Raw genomic sequence first — 23,092 nt, forward strand, 5'->3', positions numbered from 1 at the left:
TTCTTTCCTCAGCTGTGTCGTATGCCTCATAAAGAGACACCATTAAGGTCCTTTTAACCTCGGAGTAAAGAAACTGCATTAAAGTCTCTCTGTGCAAAGTATCAGCACAGTTGAAACAAATTGCTTAGAGAGATTCATAGAACATATGGGTAATTTGGCAAGCTGAAAAAGTCAGGAATAGATCTATTCTGAGCAGAAAACAGCTGATTCCTTTGTATTCCTCTGTATTTTATTTGCATATGAAAGTCCTTTGTGCATCAAAAAGCTCAAAATAAATATTGCCTTAGGTTTTCAGCCAAGTGCGTAAAGGAAAATTAAGATTTTTGTGCCAAGAAAACATTTGCCACAATTATTGCCGCAATCTTGTTTGGTATATTCTAATTCCCCTTGAATGGGTGCTTTTAAAGAAGGCCTGGGTGACTTAATGGGAAAGCAGTAATGAAAAGGGAAATGGTGCTTTGTGTTAGAGATTAAAGCTTGAAAATGTAGCCTTGAAGAAAAAGGCCTTTCAGTGGTTTGTAAAAGCTCACTCAGATGTGAAATCAAGTTGATTCAGTGAGGGATTGGAGCAGTTCTGAAACTGCATTTCAAGTTCATTTGCCTTCTCCACGTCTGTTTCCCAAACAACGTGGCATGAATAGCTTTGGATATTCAGATGATGAGCAAGCTTTATGCTGAGTTAAAAAAAATCAGTGGCATCAAGACCCCTCTATTGTTTGTAATATGATCTTGAATTTGGCAATTTCATTTTCCCAAAGGCTTTCATATTAATTATTCCATTTTTTCTCCAATATCCCTGGGATAGGAAGAAGGTAATAATAAGGGGGAAACCAAGTCCAGGGAGGTTAAGTGATTCTCTAGACTGTAAGCTACTTGTGGAAAGGGAACATGTCTACCAATTCTGTTACAGTGTATTCTCCCGAGTTCTTAGTACGGTGCTGTGCACACAGTAAGGAGCATGGCCTACTGGAAAGAACAGGGGACTGGGAGCCAGAGGACCTGGGTTCTAATCCCAGTTCTGCCACTTGTCTACGGTGTAACCTTGAGCAAGTCACTTCATGTCTCTGTGCTTCAGTTACCCCATCTGGAAAATGGGTATTAAAAAACTCTCAGCTTTATGTAGGACAGGGACTGTGTCCAACCTGATGAGCTTGTATCTCCCCCAGTGTTCAGTACGGTGCTTGGCACATAGTAAGTACTCAACAAAAACCAGTTAAAAAACACCAAGTGCTCAATAAAAGCTAGGGTTAGAACACACGTCTCTTGACTCACAAACCTGGGAGTTGCCCATGAGACCTTTTTGCCTCCCCCCATGTACTAAGACTCCAAGAAAATGAGCACAATAAAGGAATTTGTCCCGATTCTGACAGGAAATCAGTCAAAACATTGGTCTTTTCTCAACTGTGAAAATTTCAGAGAATGACATTTAGCCTTAATGGTGCCAGTCCCCCGAGGCTCCCAAGAGTAGCACATCATTGGGATCTGCCAAAGAGGGTGCAAACAAACACCCTTGGCCTCTTCTCTTAGTCTCTGTTAGGAGAAGGGCAGTTCAAGAAAATCACCGCTCATGGTAGCAAGATTTGATCTCTTTGCTCCACCCCCTCAAGTACAGCAGTTTTAGCTATGTGGTTAGGAAATGGAGCACAGTTGAAGCTGCTACACTGATGGCAGAAGCCCCACTGGGGCTTTCCCCTTACCTCATCTGATGCTGGGAGCTCTGTAGAAGGAGAAATGGCTAAGTCTTCCTAGGGTCACTTCCACCTGCTTAACAAGGGGAAACAGGGAAAGGGCCATGAGTTTCGTTCTTACCCCTAACATGATGATGTGCCATGGCTTTCTAGCGCTGGCCTTGTACGCATGGCAGCAAGGACCTGGGCTGACTGAAGGAAGGCAGCAGTAATGCAATTTGGCAGTAATTTAGCCATGAGTTCGGTAGCATTTTGATTTGGATTCCTCTACTCTACTCGTCGTTCCCAACAAGCATCAGTTTAATGAAATCAGCGTTATGCTCTCATAAGGAAATCTGAGAAATGAGAAAAATGCATTGACATTCTTTCATTCTCTGCAGTATGTTGGGCCCCAGATTTATTTTAGGCTGTGGCTATATTGAGCAAACCTCGCAGCAGGTAGAAACATTATACAGCATCCCTATTTGCCTTAATGGTCCTAATGTTATCTAACTTATTTGCCAACTACCTCACTGGCAACACATCTCTCCCAGTGCTTTATGGTATTTGCCTCATTAGCCACCTAATGATAGGATTTACCCCTAGAACTGTTTGTCACAATTGAGCATGGAAAGTCTCATCATGCATTGGAATGAGTTCATTGGAGGCAAGGATTTCCCCCAGTGAGATTGGGAAGCAGTGTGGCCAACTAGGAAGGGCATTGGCCTGGAGGTCAGAGGGTGCGGGGTCTAATCCCAGCTCCTCCACCTGCCTGCTGTGTGACCCTGGGTGGGTCACTTCACTTCTCGGAGTCTCGGTTTCCTCATCTGTAAAATGGGGATGAAATGCCTTTTCTCTCTTCCTCTTAGGCTGTATCCAACCTGATTATCTGGTATCTACCCTGGCACTTAATTCAGTGCTGGGCACATAGTAAGTGCTTAAGAAATGCCATAATTATAATTATTACTAGCCTCATCCAAGTCTCTAGATTCACCCCCAAATTCACCTGACAGCTACTTCCCAGGAGGACCCAGCTATTCTTCACTGACCTCCTCACCCTGCCACCAGCCTTGGGGGCTGCCGTAAGTTTACTACATAATAGTAGCCAGGTTGGAGCCAAAGCTGCCAATCAGGGGGATCGGGTCATGTCAAGATTCTCTCGATGGGCTTGGAGGCGGGGTCCCGTATCTAGGGATAGTCAGAAGTTTCTAGATCCATTTGAAACACTTCGAGGACCCTCTCCCTGAAGGAAAGTGAATAAGTTCTACCTATGTAAATGGTGCATTCCTCTGGATCATAACCAGTCATAAGGAAGGAGTGGAAAAGGATTGGAAGAAGGGCAGGGGGAAGGGTGGTTTAATGGTATTGGTTAAGCACTTACAATGTGCCAGGCACTATACTAAGGGCAATCAGGTTAGACACAGTCTCTGTCCCACGTGGGGCAAATGGTCTTAATCCCCATTTTACACATTAGGGAACTGAGGCACAGGGAAATGAAATGACTTGACCAGAGTCATCCAGCAGACAAGTGGCAGAGCTGGTATTGGAACCCGGTTCCTTCTGACTCCCAGTCCCGGGCTCTATCCACTAGGCCATGCTGCTAGTTAACGGGGGAGAAGGAGCCCCTCAACACTTTTAGTTGGGACCAAGCAATCCTTGGGACAGGATGTGGGAGGAAAAGTTGTCCAGGTCAGGGTCTAAGAAGTCCAGAGGTTCAGAGGCTCCTGTTCCAGAGTGAGGGAAAGTAATCATGTAGATCAGCAGCAGTTGCACGCTAGCAACCAAAGACCCTGAGGGAAGGATCCTGGGCTGGTGAACCTGAAACTTTGAGTTCCCCCAGAGAAGGAGTGTACCAGAGGAATGTTTGCATTGGAACATGCAGGAAAGTGGAAAGGGTCCTGGGGGAGAGGAATATGTTAGAGAGAGGAAAGAGAAAGACGCTTTGGGAATCAGAGGGTTTTTAATAAATGTTACCTAATTGATTTGTTAAAATCATTTCAATTTTTCTGTTAGAAACCCAGTTAGAGCTCTAACCTCTGTAAAATCTGCATTTGGAAGGGAGGCTCAAGTGGCATCTGGGTGCTGGAGGGACTCAAGACCTGGGAAGCCATGGGCTGGGGAGGAAGATTCGACTTCTCCGACCTTCCTGCGGCCAACCTCGAGCTGGGGGACGGCTGGCTGGAAACCCAGCCGATCTCTCTGTTGTTTCAGAGTGCTTATTGGAGGGTGAAGGGGTGGTGGTAGTTGCCCGAAGGGTTGAGGATTGGGGTTTTCTTGGTGGAGAGCATCAATTCCTGCCCATTCTTGGAAGGGTCCTAGGACCTCTCAGTCAATATCGGGAGTCTGAGCCCTTCTACAGTGGCCCTGGTAGTTATTTTGGCTAGGAGAAGGGCTGAGGAGCCTCAGTCTGCCCCAATGGGACTAGCAGTTTGTGGCTATAAACATTAGTCTATTAGCCTCATCTGCCTAGAGCAATCCCCCTCAGTGTTGGCTCAAAATTTAATTTTAGGCTTGGCCCCAGCAGAACCTGGAAAAAAAATCAGTAAAAATCCCTTTTCAAAAGGCTTTTTATCCCAGTGGATAAGACTACAATCACTTTCAACATTTGATTCTAAAGGAAAATGGCAGCTGGAAAAGGGTTTAGCCAATCAAAGGGCTCTGATTCTTTTCCTTTCCTTTGGAAAGAAGCAGAAAACAGTAGTAGCATTAAAACACTGTCCGTTTTCTATTTCCAGTGACTGGAAATGTGAAATCTAAGTACATTATGAATTTATTCTGAGGGACCTTGTCACCAAACTGTTAAATATGGATAAAAGTGGTCATTAATATACAAATGACATAATCGTTTTTTCTTTAAATTAAAAAGTAGGAGGGAGAAAAATTTAGCAGATTCAAAAACCATTTTTAATACTATGCATAATCTGTTAAATAGGAGCTACTACAAATGTAACATTGATGCTCCATGTAGTACATTTCATTTTCATTAATTTAGAATGGTATCACAGAACAGTGTTCGCTCTGATTAGAGACCTGACTGAATTGGGAAGAGAACACAGAAGAACTCTGTGAACTGAATGTGCCTTTCAAGGTGCCCTCAGTGATGGATGATTGTGAAATTAAGTACCTAAATTATTCAAAAATTCAGTCATGTATCCAAAAGACAGGCTCGATCTTATTCCTTTTATTACAGGACAGACAGAGACTGCTTTCTGACTTAAAGCCAATAAAGCTGTGCATAAAAGAAAGAGCTCCATCTTTCCTGTTTTTTTTGTGCACGGGTATGTGGGTAACTTGCTTATATATATATACACATATGTATATAGAGGCATACCCGATAACAGCACCACACGATGCAACCACTCAGAATACAATCAGTATTGTTTGATGCTTCATCTCACATGTATGCATGGCTTAGTGGAAAGAGCCCGGGCTTGGGAGTCAGAGGTCATGGGTTCTAATTCCGGCTCCACCACTTATCAGCTGTGCAACTTTGGGCAATTCACTTAACTTCTCTATGCCTCATCTGTAAAATGGGAATTAAGACTGGGAGCCCCACGTGAGACAACCTGATTACCTAGTATCTACCCCAGTGCTGAAATCAGTGCTTGGCACAGAGTAAGCGCATAAACAAATACCATCATCATCACATTCTGACATTTCCCATTAGAACATTAGCAACTCAAAGGCAGGGTACGTGTCTAACTCTAGTGAACTTTTCCAAGTGCTTAGAACAGTGGTATGCATACAGTAAGTGGTCAATAAATATGACTGATTGGTCGACTAAGGTTGGTGCCCATGGATGCCACTTTTCCATTTTGAGCATGGGGAAAACAATATGTGTAGGGGTCACTGTGGAGTTTCAGGGGTCTTCCACGGGAGACACAGAGACCATTGCCCTGAGAAGCTAGTAAACTAAAGTAAAACTGCAGATAGTGGACATGCGATAGGGTGGAGATGTGGTTGGGGGTGGGGCTTGTGGGGAGGAGGGAGGAAAGAAGGAAAAATGGGCTAGCAACAGATGCGGCTTGGTGAAAAATTTGATCTGGTAAAATGAGACTGGAATCTGTGGTTTGGAGGATGAAAAAGAGCACAGATTCTTGAAGAAATTTAGAGGTTATCACAATGGATTTGGGGGATCTGTTACCTTTAACTATACACTGCAAAAACTGCTGCATCGGAATTTATAGCCAGCTGAACCTTGCAAAAGATTCTTCAGAAATTCTTATTCGCTAAACGTAACGCAGTGGAACATTATGATCTTGCCAAGACATTCTGTGAACATTAGCAATTATATTTAGTGTTCACGTAAAGGTTCCTCGTGGTATTGATTCTTCTTTCCTGTGAAAGCAAGTGAGGAAGTACCTTGCTGCATTAGATGGCCAATCTGGAAGGAAAGGTCTCCTGGCTGCCAGCCCAGTGGTCTGTACACTAGCCCACACCTAGCATGGGCTATTTGACCTAATTGGAAGCTGACCCGCTTACTACCCAGCTAGTAGCTAGGACACCATGGGAGCATCCCATTGGTTTTGGTTATTTGCCTTAGTGATGTAAGGTTAAAGGAAACCCAGAATAAAGGCAGAAGAGGCCGAGAAGAAAGTAAAAGGCATATTATGATGGTTCCAGGAATAGGCTAGCAAATCTGGGTTGTGTGGTGACATACTTGATGTGCTACATTATTTATGCAGCATTTCAGCTCTAGCATGCCTTTCTGGGGTGTCAGATCCAAATCCCTGCTATCATCAATGGAATAATTAGTCATTCTCTTAATCTAAGGATTTCAAGGGATATGGGGCAGGGTGGCTTTTTGACATTAAACAAATCTTTTTTTCTGGAAATTCAGAGCAGTTTTCACATATCTTCCCCAGGCATGATTTTCAAGAAGAGTATTTACCCTTTACTCTAGGGGTCCCACAGGAGGTTAATGAGATCTAAAGCAGCAGTGCGAGTCTTAGATTCTTCTTGCACAAGGAAGAAGCGTGTCAGGGGTATCAGGGCTTGCATTCTGGCACAGAGCACCTCTTGGTCCTCTGCCTCCACGGGTGGAACCAATCTTAGGTTCAGATGGGCAAAAAACAGCTGAACCAGCCCAGGTGAGATAGAAGACAAGCATGTTTAAGCTCAGGGTACAGTCTACGGCCCAAGCTGGTCAGCAAGCAGATATGATTAAGAGAACTAAAGAATTCCACGTGGGGCATCTCAGACAGTTCATGGGACTAGTGTAGCCCCAGTTCCTGAGCTTCTGCCAGTTCCACAGAGGATCAGCATCATTTTGAACGATGACCCATGTATCAGGCAAAGTCCTTCAAAACGTCAGGTGAGACTACCTCTTTATCTTGCTACCTCTTCGATTGTCTAAGTGTTTTACCCTATGTGGTCTCTGGCCTAACAATGAGGGGGTGGAAACAGGAAAAAGGGAGCATGGGGCATTCCATGATCTCCGCTCCTACTCCACCTGCAGTGGCTCGGACTTCTTTCCTCCCTCTACCAGCTCTCTGTTTTCTGGAGGTGCTGGGGCCATGGATGGCCAAGGGTATGATGTCAGAAAGGACATCTCCCGAAGAGCCAGGATGCAGTATTGTGAGGCTCACAGTTGACAACCTCCACTGCCCTCCCACAACCACCACCCCCCAGCAGCTAGGACACAGCGTTGTAAGGCTCAGAAGCGTATGTGAAGCTTGCAGGGACTAATCCCTCTATGAGCTGGGATGCAGCAGTATGAGGTTCATGGTGGGGTGTGAGGTTACCAGGGATGACACCCCCACCCCATGCTGAGCCGGGATGTATGGGTTCTATAGGAAATAGAAATAGTTGGTCTGAAATTTCTTCTCTCCAGCTATAATAACAAGCAGTGACAGGAGAAAAAAAATTCCATGTGAGTGGCAGATGTTCCAATCAATAAGACCTTGTCTGTAGGCACAAATCACAGGACACAGCTCATTAGCGGGTTGTATATCAACCCCTTCAAATGTGTGGAGGGTGATCAGATACAGTTGCCCAGACACTCCCCAAAATCCAATCTAAAGTACCTTAGGCAATTCGCACCCATAGCATGTACCCCTTCTGCCCAGTCCTCATCAAGGAGTCCCACATTTTCAAATCTGCCATTGCGTTTGCCAGTCTACTCATATTTTTTTTCCTGAGGAAAACGTCAAATCATGATCAGCTTTCTCCTTGTGTTCAAAAAGCAGAGTTCCGATTAGAAAATGAGCTTTTGAAAAGACATCCTTCAGCCCCTATAAAGAAACATTAGGCTGGCTAGACAGTAGATTACTCCTGTCAGAGTGCTTATGGCCTATGATGTCAGGGGACTTTTAGCTGATGGTGATCCAAACACGATAGCTTTCAGACTCTTAATTTCACAGAAGCACCAGCAGACACTTTTCTAATGAGGGGGACTGATTGTGCCTGTGGGAACACCTCCTGTTTCCTGGCAATTCTGAATAAGGGCCTTGTTGGTAAACTCGGAACCCCAAGAAGACAGATGAGTTAATTACACCATTCTTTGCATCAAAGTAAAAAAAAACCCACAAAAAAACCCCAAATCCTTCATTTTCATTCAGGAAATCCCAAACCAAGAAGCCCAGAGGGCCTTTTATCTCTAATGCAAGTGTCAAGGGATTCTGCACAAGTGCCACATTCCTTCTGAAGAAAACCATGTTGATATTTTTTTTCTTCAAATCAGCAAAAATTTGAAGAGTGGTAATGGTGGAGCCATCTTCCAGGGGTCACCACCAAACAATAGCTCTATATTTATCATTTATTTTTATTTATGGTATTTGTGAAGTTCTTACTAGGTGCTAGGCAGTGTTCTAAGCACTGGGGTAGATCCAAGGTAACCAGGTTGGTTACAGTTCCTGTCCCACATGGGACTCACGGTCTCAGTCCCCATTTTACAGATGAAGTAACTGAGGCACAGAGCAGTGAAGTGACTTGCCCAAGGTTACAGAGCAGACAAGTGGCAGAGCTGGGACTAGAACCCAAGTCTTTCTGAGTCCCAGGTCCATGTCCTGTCCACTACGCCGTGCTGCTTCTCGAAGGTATTGGCAAGTAGCTACATCGGCTAACACAGTAGGTTTTGAACTTCTTATTTGCTCGTGACCCAGAATGGGAGACACAATTTTGACCACAGCCTAGAAACTGAAAATACTGCTCTAGCATCAGCTCTGGTGTATTCTCGGAAGGAAGCCTGAGTCAGGGGAGATCCATTTTTCATTTTCAAGATAAAATGAAATAAATAAATGGCTTGAAGTGTTGTTGAATCAGCTCTACTTTATAAACAGCTTCCCAGTCGAGACTCTCCCCACTGCCAATCTAATTTCTTTCACTTGATGAACTGGCAGAAAATTTGATTTGCCAAATGTTGCAGTCATCATCGTAAAAAAAAATGACATTTTCAAGTCAGGCAGATATTCTTCAGTGCATGACTGTATTAACAAATCCTTTTGTTGCTTGTCAGTTTCACACCAAAGAATCTTTCATCTCAAAGTCATAAGACATATGTAGGGATTTGCTATAGGAGTCTATCCCCAGAGAATCATAACAGACCCTGAGTATGAAATTTTCTAGGACTTTGAGGTTGAGGCCATATTGCAAGAATGAGAAATTCATAAATGAAAGTGTTTTCCCTAGCTATCCTGGAAGTCCCACATCCTTGGCTTTCCATTAAAAATGATTAGCCAAGCATAAGCAAAGTTTGAGAGAAGTGTTTGAAACCCAAAGGAATAATTTCCAATTTTAAATAGGCTTTTAGGAGCTCCTCAATTTGGCCAAATATTCTGAGTTGGTGGTTGTAAGCAGACATGTACTGTTGCCTTTTTCTGAAGATATACTCTCCATTTCCAACAGTGGCTCTATTTAATTAACATCATAGAGTCCGAGAGAACCAAGATGTATTATGGAGGACTCCACTGTTACCTAGCAGTCATTTCATTTTCACTGATACCCATTTGATATTATCGAAGTGCTTAGTACAGTGCTTGACACATAGTAAGTGCTTAACAAATACCACAATTATTATTACTATTATTCCTCACCCATCTTCAGTGGGAAGCCAATGAAAAGCTTCTTGCAGAGGTAGCCCCTACTTGGATGACTCTAGTTGAATAATTTGATGGGTATTTTCCAACAGAGGTTTTTACACTGAAGCAGAGCTTCCAATTTTTCAGGAAATCTCCAATGATTCCTACCTAATCTTTCTCAAGTGGACTGTGCCAGAGAAAAGCTGGCTTACTTGAGAGATTTCCTCAACAGCAAATCAATCAATTTGCTGTTGTGCAGAGCACTTTACTAAGTGATTGGGAGAGTACAGTCCAACAGAGGTGTTAGACACGTTCCCTGCCCACAGAGAGTTTACAATCTAGAGGGGTATGGCCATTGAGAAACCTCATCTAACACGCAACACATCTCTGAAGGTGTACATATGCTTTGGTTCACTGTAGGTAAACAGCACATCAGACCAAAATTTTCCTCCTTCTTGCCTCTCTTGGGACTTGGTGGCCATGGCTGACATTTCCCACTGTGGCAGGCTAGCAGAGGTAGAGGTGGAGTCAGCTTCTAACAGCAAAGACATTCTGAGCCTGGTTGCCTGAGTCAAGCTAAAGAAGCTGAAAAATGTCTGTTCAGGGAAAGGCTGACAGAGGACCTTTTCACTTTCTCTGCTCTAGAATTCCATACAACTTCAGAGACCTTCTTTTACAGATGAATACCCTGTTTTTACAGTTGTTGTTTGCCTGTCTGATTAACATTTATTGAGCACCCACAGGGTACATAGTAATAATAATAACAATAATTGTGGTATTTGTTAAGCGCTTACTATATGCCAAGAACAGTACTAAGCACTGGAATAGATACTAGATAGTCAGGTTCCACATGGGGCTCACAGTCAGTGTAGAAGGGAGAACAGTTATTGAATCCCCATTTTACAGATGAGGGAACTGAGGCCTAGAGAAGTCAAGTGACTTGCCCAAGGTCACACATAGGCAAATGGCAGAGCCGGGATTAGAACCCAGGTCCTCTGACTCCAAACTCGTGCTCTTTCCACTAGGTCACACTGCTTCCTGCGTGAAATGGTGTTTGATTTTCTAATAACTGCTTGTTAAAAGAAACTTTCATGCATGCAGGGACATTTTATTCTCCTAATACCATGTGCTATATTCTGATTCTCCAGGGGCTACTAAAGATATGGGGAAAATGCTTGGAGGAGATGAAGAAAAAGACCCCGATGCCGCTAAGAAGGAAGAAGAACGCCAGGAAGCCCTCAGGCAGGAGGAAGAGGAGAGGAAAGCAAAATACGCAAAGATGGAGGCTGAGAGAGAAGTTATGAGACAAGGGATTCGGGACAAGGTAGGTGCCCCTCATCTATCACAATGCTAATACAACCCTAAATAAAATTAAAATGTTACTGCCTCTAGGGAAGATTCTTTAAATTCATTTTGGCTAACAAGTCTCAAAGAGAAGTGTTACGCACTGGTTAAAATCCTATACTTGTTTCTCTATTCTTTCCAAAATGGCTGAGATTTTAACTTTGGGAAGGCAAATGGAGTGGTAGATGAACTAACAGATTAATTAAACCTTTTAGAGACCTTCTTGAAAACTCCAGAAACAACTTCTCCCTTTCAGCTCTGGCAAGAATGGACATTGAAGATACCTCGTAACCTATATTGCATATACAAAAAAAAATTGAAGGCTCTTTTAATGATTGGTAATCATTCATCTGCTATTTCTTGGATCTGACATTGTTGGCTAACAAATATGTGCTTAATAGATTCAAAGGAGGGGTGAAAATATGTCCACATTCTCGGGATTTTGGATTTTATTTTTCCTTAGTTGACAGATTTTAATGTGGCTATAGGGGCTATTTGGTACCAGTGCTTTGCCAGAGAAATTTACTTTGGGGAAAATTCCTGTATTTTCCACAACCTCCCCAGCCCAGTCCTGTCAAAGGGTAGCGGTCTTGACCCAGACAACTCTCTCACTCCATAGTAAATCACAAGAAATGGGAAGGGGGTTAGGGGAAGGAAATAAGATCTACATAAGGGAGAGGAGGAGTCATTCAGGTCTTGCTCTCTTTCCAGTCCTTCTTTTTCTTTGGCTGTTGTGACCATAACAGGATTTGGAGGATTTTTTTTTCCAAATCCTAAAATGGGTGTGGCTAAAATGAAGGGGAATATTTTACAAACTCCCACCTTAAATTCCAGATATTTTTCCCTTTCTCCTCTCCCACATTTGGAATGCTTTCCTTAGTGAAGAAGTACATAGTAAATTAGTAATAATAGTATTTATTAAGCATCTACTTTGTACAAATCACTGTATTAAATGCTAGGAAAAATACAGGTTTGAAAATCAGAAATGATCCCTGGCTCACAAGGGAATCACAATCTAAGAATAAACTAGGGAGAGAGGACTCATCACAGATACACAAGGAAAGACAGAACAATTTAAAACACAAAACCGACATGAAAAATAAGGATAACTATAAATACAAAAAGAAAAATATGGGGCTGAGCCTACAGGAGCATCGTTTAATACTCCTCACTATTCAGAGTCCAGCAATCACAGTCCAACATCAGTTTTCAAGATAAAATCAAAATGGACATGTAGTAACCTTATGTGACTTGACTCCACTACAACCTACGTCATCCAGCTCCCCTTGAAGGAAGATAGAGACAAGAACCTAGGATTTTAAATGATATACCAGGGGAAGGCAATAGGAGCTGGCATTCTTCAGGAAAATGATCGAAATGAAGAAAGGTAAAATCATAACACCAATATGCCCTGTTAAATGGTATTTAAAAGAAACTTTAAATATGAAAGCTGTCAACATGGATAAAACCTGTTTTGAAACTCATGGCTAGCTGTTAAATGCTTTCCTGTGCATAAACAACTTGGAGTTCAGTGTGAACTCAAAAATTAACAAAGAAGATATAGGTGACTCCAAAATAGTTCACTGCAAAGCCATGTCATCAAATTAAAATTAAGGTAAAAGAATAAAGCACTCATAAAAATGCAACAAAGGGACATTCTTAAAAAAGAGTGTGACTAGTTGGCCTCTCTAAAACAGTTACCCTCTCTGCCAGTCAATCAAGTAATCAATCAATAAATGGCACTATTGAGTGCTTACTTTTTTTGGTATTTGTTAAGCACTTACTACATGTCAAGCATTGTTCTAAGTGCTGGGGTAGATAGAAGCTAATCACGTCAGCAAGAGTTCCTGTTCCACATGGGGCTCACTTTCAGATGAAGAGACTGTGGCAGAGAGTGAAGCCACTTGCCCAAGGTCACACAGTAAGTATGTGGCAGAGCTGGGATAGAACCAAAATTATCAGACGCCCGGGCCCGTGCTCTTTCCATGAGGTCATATGCTGCGCCTCTACTGTGTGCAGAGCACTGTACTAAGCACTTGGGAGAGTACAATACCACGGAGTTGGTAAACACATTCCCTTCTTCCCTGTAAGCAAGGGCTTGCAGTCCAAGTCTTATCCCAGCCTCCAGAATTCTCTAAACCCTGACTGTGACTAGATTTGGAGCTTCTAGGAGCCCAGGGAAGCAAATTTTGGAGAAGATTCCCCCACTCCTTTTGGCTATCAAAATGTCCAAGCTTGGGAGTTTAAAGAAGAATCTCTTCATGTACCTCTTCTACCAAAGGCAAGATTGGTAAATTAAACAGCAATGGCCTATTCTTGTTCAGGGATTATGCCAACCAGCAGACACATTCCCTGACCACAACGAGCTTACATTCTAGAGGGGAGCTCACAGTCTATTATAAAGCAAGTAGTGCACAAAGGCCTGTATTTTTGTTTTTATTATCATTTTTCTGTTGCAAACATCAGGAGGAAGAAACAGCTGATGGCAGAGTAATGCCATTAACTAAAGCTAAAACCAAAAGGAGGGGTTGGAATCAAAACAGTTCCCTGAGATTTTTGCATTGCAGGCTGCTGGGTTTCTGCTGACAGTTGCAAGGAAGTATGAGGTATTTGATACGATTAAAGCCCTGGAAAGGATTAGATACCCACAATCTGGACGTATGTTTGCAGGAGAGTGTCTTCCATTAACCTCTCAGAAACAGACTTCTTTTCCAGACCTTACTTAATTTATTTAACGCTCATAAATATGAGCAAGACGTGCCTCCCAGCTCCTTTCCCCTAGCTGCAGTATTGCACTTTCCAAATGCCACAAAAGACTTTTTCATCTATTTTATCACCTAAATTTCTTTCCCCATATAATTAGAGTGAAAGCATAGGATTTTGTATGATGAATATCTTTAGAGGCTGGCAGAAGAAGACCGATTTATGCAAATTCACTATCTGATTTTTTTTTTCCTCCTAAAGTGGCCTGGCTTTTAAAGCAAAGAAGGTTGTTATGTTATTCTGGGAGAAACTAGAAAAGTTGTTCAAGGGCTTAGATACCACCAAGTTAGTTTCTCTCTAAATAGGTAGGTGGATAGCTAGGCTCTCTTTTATATGCAGTGATGGAAAGTGGAAAAGAAAAAAAGGAAAAAGAAGATTATTTGAAGAGAAAAGCTTTCCTAGCCACGATATCTCAGTTCTTTCAACAACTAGATAGGTATGTTTTGAAAATATACGGGACCCAACAGACCTAATTTAGTTTAAGGTGAAACAAAACGTAGAAACAAAATATTGCATTTATGGCCACTACAGTGTAAGCATACATCAGATCAAGTAGTGAAATGCTCCAGGCCCCCTTCTGACATTCGTGCTGGTTGTAGCTCCTTCTCCTAATTCATTTTCAATAAAAAGCAGACATGCTTGACTTCACTGGCACCCACGATGCTGGTTGGATGGTTCCTCTTACCTATCTTAATTAGCTGGCTGGTTGGAGGGCATTTTTTTGTTTTTAATTTGATGAAGAGGCAATTCTAGCTGCTCCTCTGTGCCGGAATACTGTTGTTCTGTGAGGCTTAATCTGTCCTTGGATTTATTCCTGCTCCTTATCCAAAGGAACCACAGTGTCTCAGTGAGGCATGTTACTAGTTTTCTGTTGGTTGATTCTAGTATCGCTGAATGCAGTGTGTGCGTGCACACACACGGACACACATATATTCAGTCATAGTGTTGCCACAGAAATGCCAGTGGCAAAAGCTGACACTGTGGTTTTCCACCCATGGAAGAAGACATGGAGAATTCAGCCTCATTTTAAAATCAGCCACCATCTGCCCTGACCAGGAACTGGGAATTGAGGGAAACTGTGCCACAGAACACGGTGACAGTGAATTAGCAACAGCAGTTCTACCGCTGACCATATCAAAGCCTGGAAGTTGCTTGGGAGGGGCAAGTTAATGGCATTTTGCAAATTATCTGAGAAAAGGGGTCTATTCTGCGATTTGTGACTTAGTGGAAAGAGCACCGGCCTGGAAGCTTGGAGACCCAGAGTCTATCTAGTCTTGGCTCTGCTCTTTCAACTCTGAAAATCGACTCTGCTATTTTTGTACTCTCCCAAGCACTTAGTACAGTGCTCTGTATGTAGTAAGTGCTCAATGAATACGATTGATTGATTCTGCCACCTGCCTTCTGTGTGACCTAGGGTAAGTCATTTAGCATCTCTTCCTTATGTGTAAAATGGAAGTAAAATACCTACTCTCTCTTGCTCTTAGACTGGGAGCCCCATGTGGGACAGGGACTGATTAGCCTGTATTTACCCTCGCACTTAGCCCACATAGGAAGTGCTTAATTAATGCAATCATTTTTTTTAATTCACTATTTCTCTATATTCTTGAAGAAATGTTGGAAGTTCTTCCTTGGCATGGATAATGCCATTCAAACTCATATCCTTTTGCTTCTGCCTCACTTCGATTTGCCATCATAAATACAGGTTTTCAGGTACAATTGATATTCAACAAAACAGGGCAGGGATTGTGTCTACCAACTCTGCTATATCGTACTCTCCCAACTGCTGTACACACAATAAGTGCTCAATAAATCCAATTGATATGATTTTTATCTGTCTTAATCCGGCATCAAGGGACTATTACGTCTGAAGATGTTTGTAATTCTGAAACAGTTCAATCCACTCACAGAATTAGAGATTAGGAAAGAAGACACAGTGAAAACAAAAATGTGAAATATGGGAAAAAACACTTTTGGTAAATGAGAAAAGTTAACTCTATAACACAAAAGAGTTTCCACAAGAGAAGGGAACAGTACTTGGTCACTGATCCCAAGTCAATAAGGAAATAAGTTCGGTTCAGAAATACAGGCAACAGAAGCTCAGGCGATGCGATGTCACAGTTACTAAAAACAGTGCAAAAGGAGTAAGTCAGGAAAACTAAAATATTGGCCAGTGCCCTGCCTGATGGAGGAAACTGAGGGCCCATAAGAGCAGTTAAAGCATCTCAACACTGCAGATTCAAAACCCAGGGAAACATGACTAGATTCACACTGATCAGCATCAAGAATTCACCCTTACACTTCACTGTGCTTCAGCCAAGTTCCATCCAGTTCTTTCCTTCTATCTTGAAGAAGCTGGTTTTGCTGAGTTGTTTCCCTGTCATATGGAGAAATACATCTGCGTGCATAATCCCTTGGGAGGTGAGATCAGGTATCAGTTCGACGATGGGACAAAGCCCTTAAAGGTTGCCTACCAAAATGAAGCAGCATGGTTCTAGGTCTGAGAGGCAGAAGATCTGGGTTCTAATTCCGGTTCTGCCACTTGCTTGCTGTGTGACTTCGGGCAATTTGCTTAACTCCTCTGGGCTTCAGTTTCCTCATCTGTAAAATGGGGGTTCACTACCTGTTCTCCCTCCTATTTAGACAGTGAGCCCCATGTGGGACGGGGACTGTGCCCAACTTGATCATCTTGTATATATATCAGTGCTTAGTAGAGTTCTTTGCACTTAGTGCCTGCTTAATGACTTATTATTATTATGAGGAGTAGAAGTATTTCCACGTGGCACCCTTCCAGACAGGGGGACTGAAAAAGACTCTCAACACTGCTCCAGTGTTCAGAGCTTGGGCAGACTGCAGTCAGTTCCCTTGGTCCCTGTGCTGTTTTCAGTCCCGCCTCAGTGCTCGTCCCAATAACTTACGGGGCGATCCCTGGAACTCTCTTGCACAGAGTCATGACACATCCAAGCAGCTCTTCAGTCAGCTGTTGGTGAACCACCTGAAATGGAGAAATTCCACTCCTCAATCACTTTTCAGCCCAACACCTTCTGCTCTCAAGCATCCTGGCTCTGTAATTTCACGCAGCAGTCAAAGGGGACCTGGTTTTTCTGTGTCCTGGTACCTCTTTCTTTAAAAACGTAAGCTGCTCTGTCTTTTTGATTCAGGCCACGAACAAAGCCTTTGTTCAAGAAGAGCAAGTTTATTCAACAGCACTGGCCTTTAAATGCCTTATTTTTGACATTGTGCTAGCATGTCCTTAGACTACTAGACCATCCCAATTGACGATCTCCCGCTAGATTGTAAGATCCTGAAGGACAAAGATTGTGTCTACTAACTCTAGTGTGCTTTTCCAAGTAATCCATCGATTGCTGGATTGTAGTTTAGGCCCATAGGATGGATCTAGTACAGTGCTTTGCACATAGCAAACAGTCAGTAAATTGAATGAATTAATGAATGGTTTTGCCTGATTTTCTGGATGTTTGGCTTAGGTGATGAGTCCTTCACCCTTATTCTGCCCTTTGGGCCTTCTGGAAATGTCATTTGGGTATCTGAATCTTAAAATGAAAGTGTTTCCTGAATTACAAAACCTCTGATAGAGAGGAACGTTATCCCACAGATTTGGGTTAGATTATTTTGTCTTTCAGAATGGCGAGCATTTAGAAACCAAGTAGAAGGAATGAGGGGCACAGTGGAATTTTTAGGGTAAAGGAGCACAGTTACTTTGACATTCAACCATTTAGCACATTAGAAGCATCATATTAATGTTAAATAATACTCATCTGCTATTGGGTTCTTTTACACTGTAGATGCTTCATATATAGTGCAACCACTTTAAAGGTATAGTAAATTAGTATAATTTGAAGAAATTTGCCTAATAGCTTCCATGAAGGGCTTTTGCCTATTATATGGTCATTAGTTTGCAATAGGCAGGTTAGTAGGAGCTTAGTGGGAATTGAGTTTGAGCCAGGCATGCTTCAGTGATTGAGATTGCTGAAGATTGTCAGATATTTTTTCTAAGTAGTTAAATAACTTGGGAAATGTCCTCTACCAGATACCTAAACAAAGATATACCACCACACTTTGGCTATATAACAAGTGCAGTGGAGACAGTTGTAATGAACAAAGGTGAAATCGTCTTTGGTGGGTATGATCAAATCTATGTATTGTGCTCCAATAAAGAAATTAGCCTCTGAGAAGTTTATGTAGTTTCCAGAGAAAGTGATGCTGGTCAGTATTTGAGCATCCCATTCGAGGAGCTTGTGTTTTATTGCACTAATTTTTTTAGTTTTTGATCTGGTTGGAAGTCTCTCTATTCTGCTGAAGAAACTCAGGTAATGAATTCTGTCTTCTCCAACACATACCTATTTGAAAGTACATCACAATATTTTGACAGACTATCTTCGCAGATTCCTATTTGGATAGCACTGTGAATTTCAGGCATCCAGATAACATTGTATTTTTCACCAGTCTAATGAGGATCAAGGCTGAGCTGGAACCTTAATAACGATCTACTCATTTTGTTCATAATCTTGTCAACAGGCCAGGGAAAGCACATCAAGCAAGCAAAGACATTGCAGGACAGAGGATTTTTTTAAAAAAAGCAGTGATGTATCTATTCCGTCTAGTGAAGGATCTAGTTAAGATCTTGTCAGAAAGAGAATCAACTCACGTATTTTTCAGTCTGGCCTTTCCATGTGTAGATGTACTCATTCCATTGATGATCTCCTATGAAATGCCTTTAAAATTCATTAGATCATGATTGTTCTAATGATAAAGAAATCACTCAAAAAGTGGGAATAAATGAATGTCAATCTCAATTCCTCCCCACTCTCCCACCTTTCCTGTTCACCCTAGAAACTGGGAGTGGGTTTTAGGTGGTGTGCTCAAGTTGATCTTTAACTTGACCAGTAGGCTATGAATCCATCCACCAATCATATTTGCTGAGCACTTATTGCATGCAGAGCACTTACTAAGCAAATGGTAGGGTACCATAGAATTGGAATACACAATTCTTGCACTCAAGTAATTTACAGTCTCGCTGTGGAGATAGATATTAAAATATGTTACAGGTAGAGGAAGCATAAGGACATATACATAAGTAATGTGGAGGTGAGTTGAGTATCAGCGTGATTGGAGGCATGGTCTTAAATTCATAGGTGTTGCCTAAGGGAAGGACAATAGGATGGGAAGATAAGAGCTTCATCAGGGAAGGCTTCCTAGAGGAGATATGATTTTAGTGGGGCTTTGAAGATGGGGAGATTGGTGGTCTGTCAGATATGAAGTGGGAGGGAGGGTGTGAACAAGGGGACAAGAGAGGAACTAAAGGTATAGTAAGTTGCTTTTGAGGAACGAAGTGTACAGACAGGCTGGATTGTCATAGAAGAGTGAGGTTAGCTAGGAGGGGGAGAGTTGATTGAATGACTTGAATCCAATGGTGAGGAGTTTTTCTGGATGAAAACATAGATGGGCAACCATTGGAGATTTTTGAGGAGTAGGGAGACATGTAAAGAATGATTTTTTAGTAAAATGATGCAGAGAGCGGAGAGGTTGGAGTCAGGAAGGTCAGTGAGGATTAATAAATATGACAGGCAAGGTTGAAAGGTGGAATTATTTTTATTATTGATTGATGGATTGATAGCTTGCTGGTCAACTTAACGATCAACTTGAGGACACCACCTAAAACAAACTCTGTTTCTAGGGTGGACAGTGTGGTATTATTTTAATGGTATTTGTTAAGCACTTACTATGTGCCAGGCACTGTACTAAGCGCTGGGGTAGAGACAAGCTAATCAGGTTGGACACAGTCCTTGTCCCCCATGGGGATCACAGTCTCAGTCCCCCTTTTGCAGTAGTGTTAACTGAGGCCCAAAGAAGTTAAGTGACTTGCCCAGAGGTCACACAGCAGACAAGCAGCAGAGCCAGGATTAGAACCCAGGTCCTTCTGACTCACAGACCTGTGCTCTTTCAACTAGGCCACGCTGCTTCTCCGTGTGGTTTAATCTATGTTATAAATAATAAATAATGATGGCATTTATTAAGCCCTTACTATGTGCAAAGCACTGTTCTAAGTGCTGGGGAGGTTACAAGGTGATCAAGTTGTCCCACTGGGGCTCACAGTCTTAATCCCCATTTTACAGATGAGGTAACTGAGGCACAGAGAAGTTAAGTGACTTGCCCAAAGTCACACAGCTGACAATTGGCAGAGCTGGGATTTGAACCCATGACCTCTGACTCCAAAGCCCGTGCTATTTCCACTGAGCCATGCTGCTTTTTTATGTTATTTATACTATAAAATCGCTGCCAAGTTCCATCTCTGCCCTATTTCCAGCAGCGTCTTGCCTATATATTCTCTGGTTCCAAAGCTGAGTAGAGTTCATAGCAAAGTATTCCCTGCTTGAGATTTAACCAAACTGGCATGAGCAGATAAATACCATTGATTGATTGAGCAGATTGGTACGTGGGTGGACTTCACCACATGGCTGCATATGGTTCCCACAGCATGTCAGCAGTTCAAGGGCTGGCATCTTATGTACCCAGGAACCCTCTTCTTGCTGGGTAATGCAGAATTTAGACAATATTCTAAAGAGTATAAGGATGGAGTAAGGATTCCTCACTGCTAGGAATGTCTTGGGGGTGCTGGAATTTTATTTATTCCTTGTCAGTGAAAGCAGTAAAATGTAGCAGCAGACTGAAACATGTGGGCATGAATGGTGTATTTTTGACTTAGAAGTACAAAAGAAAGCTGGAAAGAGAATTGTCTTTTTTTGTGGTACTTGTTAAGCACTTACTATGTGGCAAGCACTGTCTTAATCACCAGGGTGGATACAAGTTAATCAGTTTGGACAGAGTCCCTGTCCCACATGGGGTTTACAGTCTAATAATAATGATTATTATGGTATTTGTTAAGCACTTACTATGTGCCAGGCATTGTACTAAGCACTGAGGTGGATACAAGCAAATCGGGTTGGATTGCTTGTTTGGGGCTCACACTCTTATTCCCAGTTTACAGATGAGGTAACTGGGGCGCAAAGAAGTTAAATGACTGGCCCAAGGTCACTGGTCATGTGGCATAGCCAGATTCAGAACCCAGTTCTTCTGTCTCCCAGGCCTGTGCTCTTTCCATTAGGCTGTGCTGCTTCTTTTCATTCATTCATTCATTCAATTGTATTTCTTGAGCACTTAACTGTGTGCGAGGCACTGTACTAAGTGCTTGGGAAGTACAAATCGGCAATTCTCTTATCTTCAAAATGGTGGTTCACAATTCTGAATTAGGGAATGACAAAATCATTCTTAGTACTCAGTCGGTTAATATAAGACAACCGAAATGCACTGTAACACGTGGTCTAAGTGAACACATATGTGTTTCAAGGCAGGATGACTGAGAGGGATAACATGATATTATGATAAACCCGAATGCCCATTATGACCAGCAGGGTCTCCACTTATGTCATTTATTGCTTACAGCCCTGCTTATTTCAAAAATTATGTAGGACATATTAACAATTACAAAGTCTTCGTGGTTTGGGTTTTTTTTTTGTTTTCCTCCAGAAGTTAAAGTTACTTCCCACAGTATAGATTGCATCCCCTCACCAGTGACAATGAACTTGGCTGTGTACCTGTTAAGCATTTTGCTACTCACCCCAACCCCACAGCACTTATGTAAATACCCTTATACTCTACTATTTTCCCTCTCTGTAATTTATTTTAGTGTCTGTCTCCTCCTCTAGGCTGTAAGCTCCCTGTGGGCAGGGATTGCCCTTTCCCAAGCATTTAGTACAGTGCACTGTACAGTAAGTACTCAATAAATACCAATGATTGATTGATTGATTACATGGTGGGGGAGAGTGTTCAGATTGTGTTCCGGGCCACTGAGTTTTCAGTTGAAGAGAAACAATGCAACAGAATTTTGTAACCTCTCTAGAATGAGAATTACACCCCTTTGCTTTCCATTGAAAATAAATAGAAGCCCTTCAGATTGAAAAGCCTGAAAGTTAAACTCTCAATTGAATCATATTGCATGCAAATTAAGGTGATTAACTCAGGCTCCCTTAAATTATGGAGGAAAATGTCCTACAGTTTTTAACTTATTTAAATGTAAATATGCACATTCATATAGGAATAATGATATCATGATGCTAATCACATACCAACTTGCATGTCTTCAACTAAACACTGATTTTCTATTTCTCTTTCTTTGCTTACACATTAATTATTCCTTTCTCTTCCACCTTATACTGACCCAACTGCACTTTATCCCATCAGAGATAAACCTCTTCAGGATTTGACCTATTAAACTTGGCATTTAACGTGTGCTATTTATTGAGCTTCTGTATTGAAATAACTCTTCTGAGAGGTCATCCTCCAACTTTTACAATGCAGTTGTTAATGAATATTATACAAAGAAATCATCTAGGTTTTTTTTCTCTCTAAGAATACTTTCTCTTTGTGGGTGCCCTTTGTAACATTTAAGACTGAGTTCCTGTGGAAGGCAGTACCATCCTTCTCATCTCACAAGCCCGCAACCTTGGTGTCATCCTTGACTCCGCTCTTTCATTCACCCCACTCATCCAATCCATCACCAAAATCTGCCGGGCTCACCTTCACAATATCGCCAAGATCCGCCCTTTCCTCTCCATCCAAACTGCTACCTTGTTGGTTCAATCTCTCATCCTATCCCGACTGGATTACTGCATCAGCCTCTTTTCTGATCTCCCATCCTCCTGGCTCTCCCCACTTCAGTCTATTCTTCACTCTGCTGCCTAGATTATCTTTCTGCAGCAACACTTGGGGCATGTCACTCCCCTCCTCAAAAATCCCCAGTGGGTTGCCTATCAACTTTCGCATGAAGCAAAAACTCCTCACTATTGGCTTCAAAGCTCTCCATCCCCTTGCCCCCTCCTACCTCACCTCCCTTCTCTCCTTCTACAGCCCAGCCCGCACACTCCGCTCCTCTGCCGCCGCTAACCTCCTCACTGTGCCTCGTTCTCACCTTTTCCACCATCAACCCCTAGCCCGTGTCCTACCTCTGGCCTAGTATGCCCTCCCTCCTCACATTCGCCAAACTAGCTCTCTTCCCCTCTTCAAAGCCCTACTGAGAACTCACCTCCTCCAGGAGGACTTCCCAGACTAAGCCCCCCTTATCCTCTGCTCCTCCTCCCCTCCCCATCACCCTTACTCCCTCCCTCTGCTCTACCCCCTTCCCTGCCCCACAGCACTTGTGTATGTTTGTACATATTAATTACTCTATCTTATTAATGATGTGTATAAATCTATAATTCTACTTATCTATTTCCATACTATTGATGC

The 23,092-nt window shown here is 42.4% G+C and overlaps 1 protein-coding gene across 3 annotated transcripts in view; it reads left to right on the top strand.

Annotated features, from left to right (window-relative positions):
* The window catches only part of CPLX1 (complexin 1), a 212,257-nt gene that overhangs the window by 87,378 nt on the left and 101,787 nt on the right, over nucleotides 1–23,092 (top strand). For all 3 annotated transcript variants that reach the window (XM_038770184.1, XM_038770185.1, XM_038770183.1), the window contains exon 3: nucleotides 10,834–11,009. In XM_038770184.1, coding sequence (XP_038626112.1) covers nucleotides 10,834–11,009 — 176 coding nt within the window. The remainder of the gene's footprint in view (nucleotides 1–10,833; nucleotides 11,010–23,092) is intronic.

This window comes from Tachyglossus aculeatus, chromosome X3 (genome assembly GCF_015852505.1).
Source record: "Tachyglossus aculeatus isolate mTacAcu1 chromosome X3, mTacAcu1.pri, whole genome shotgun sequence".
Taxonomy (NCBI): Eukaryota; Metazoa; Chordata; class Mammalia; order Monotremata; family Tachyglossidae; genus Tachyglossus; species Tachyglossus aculeatus.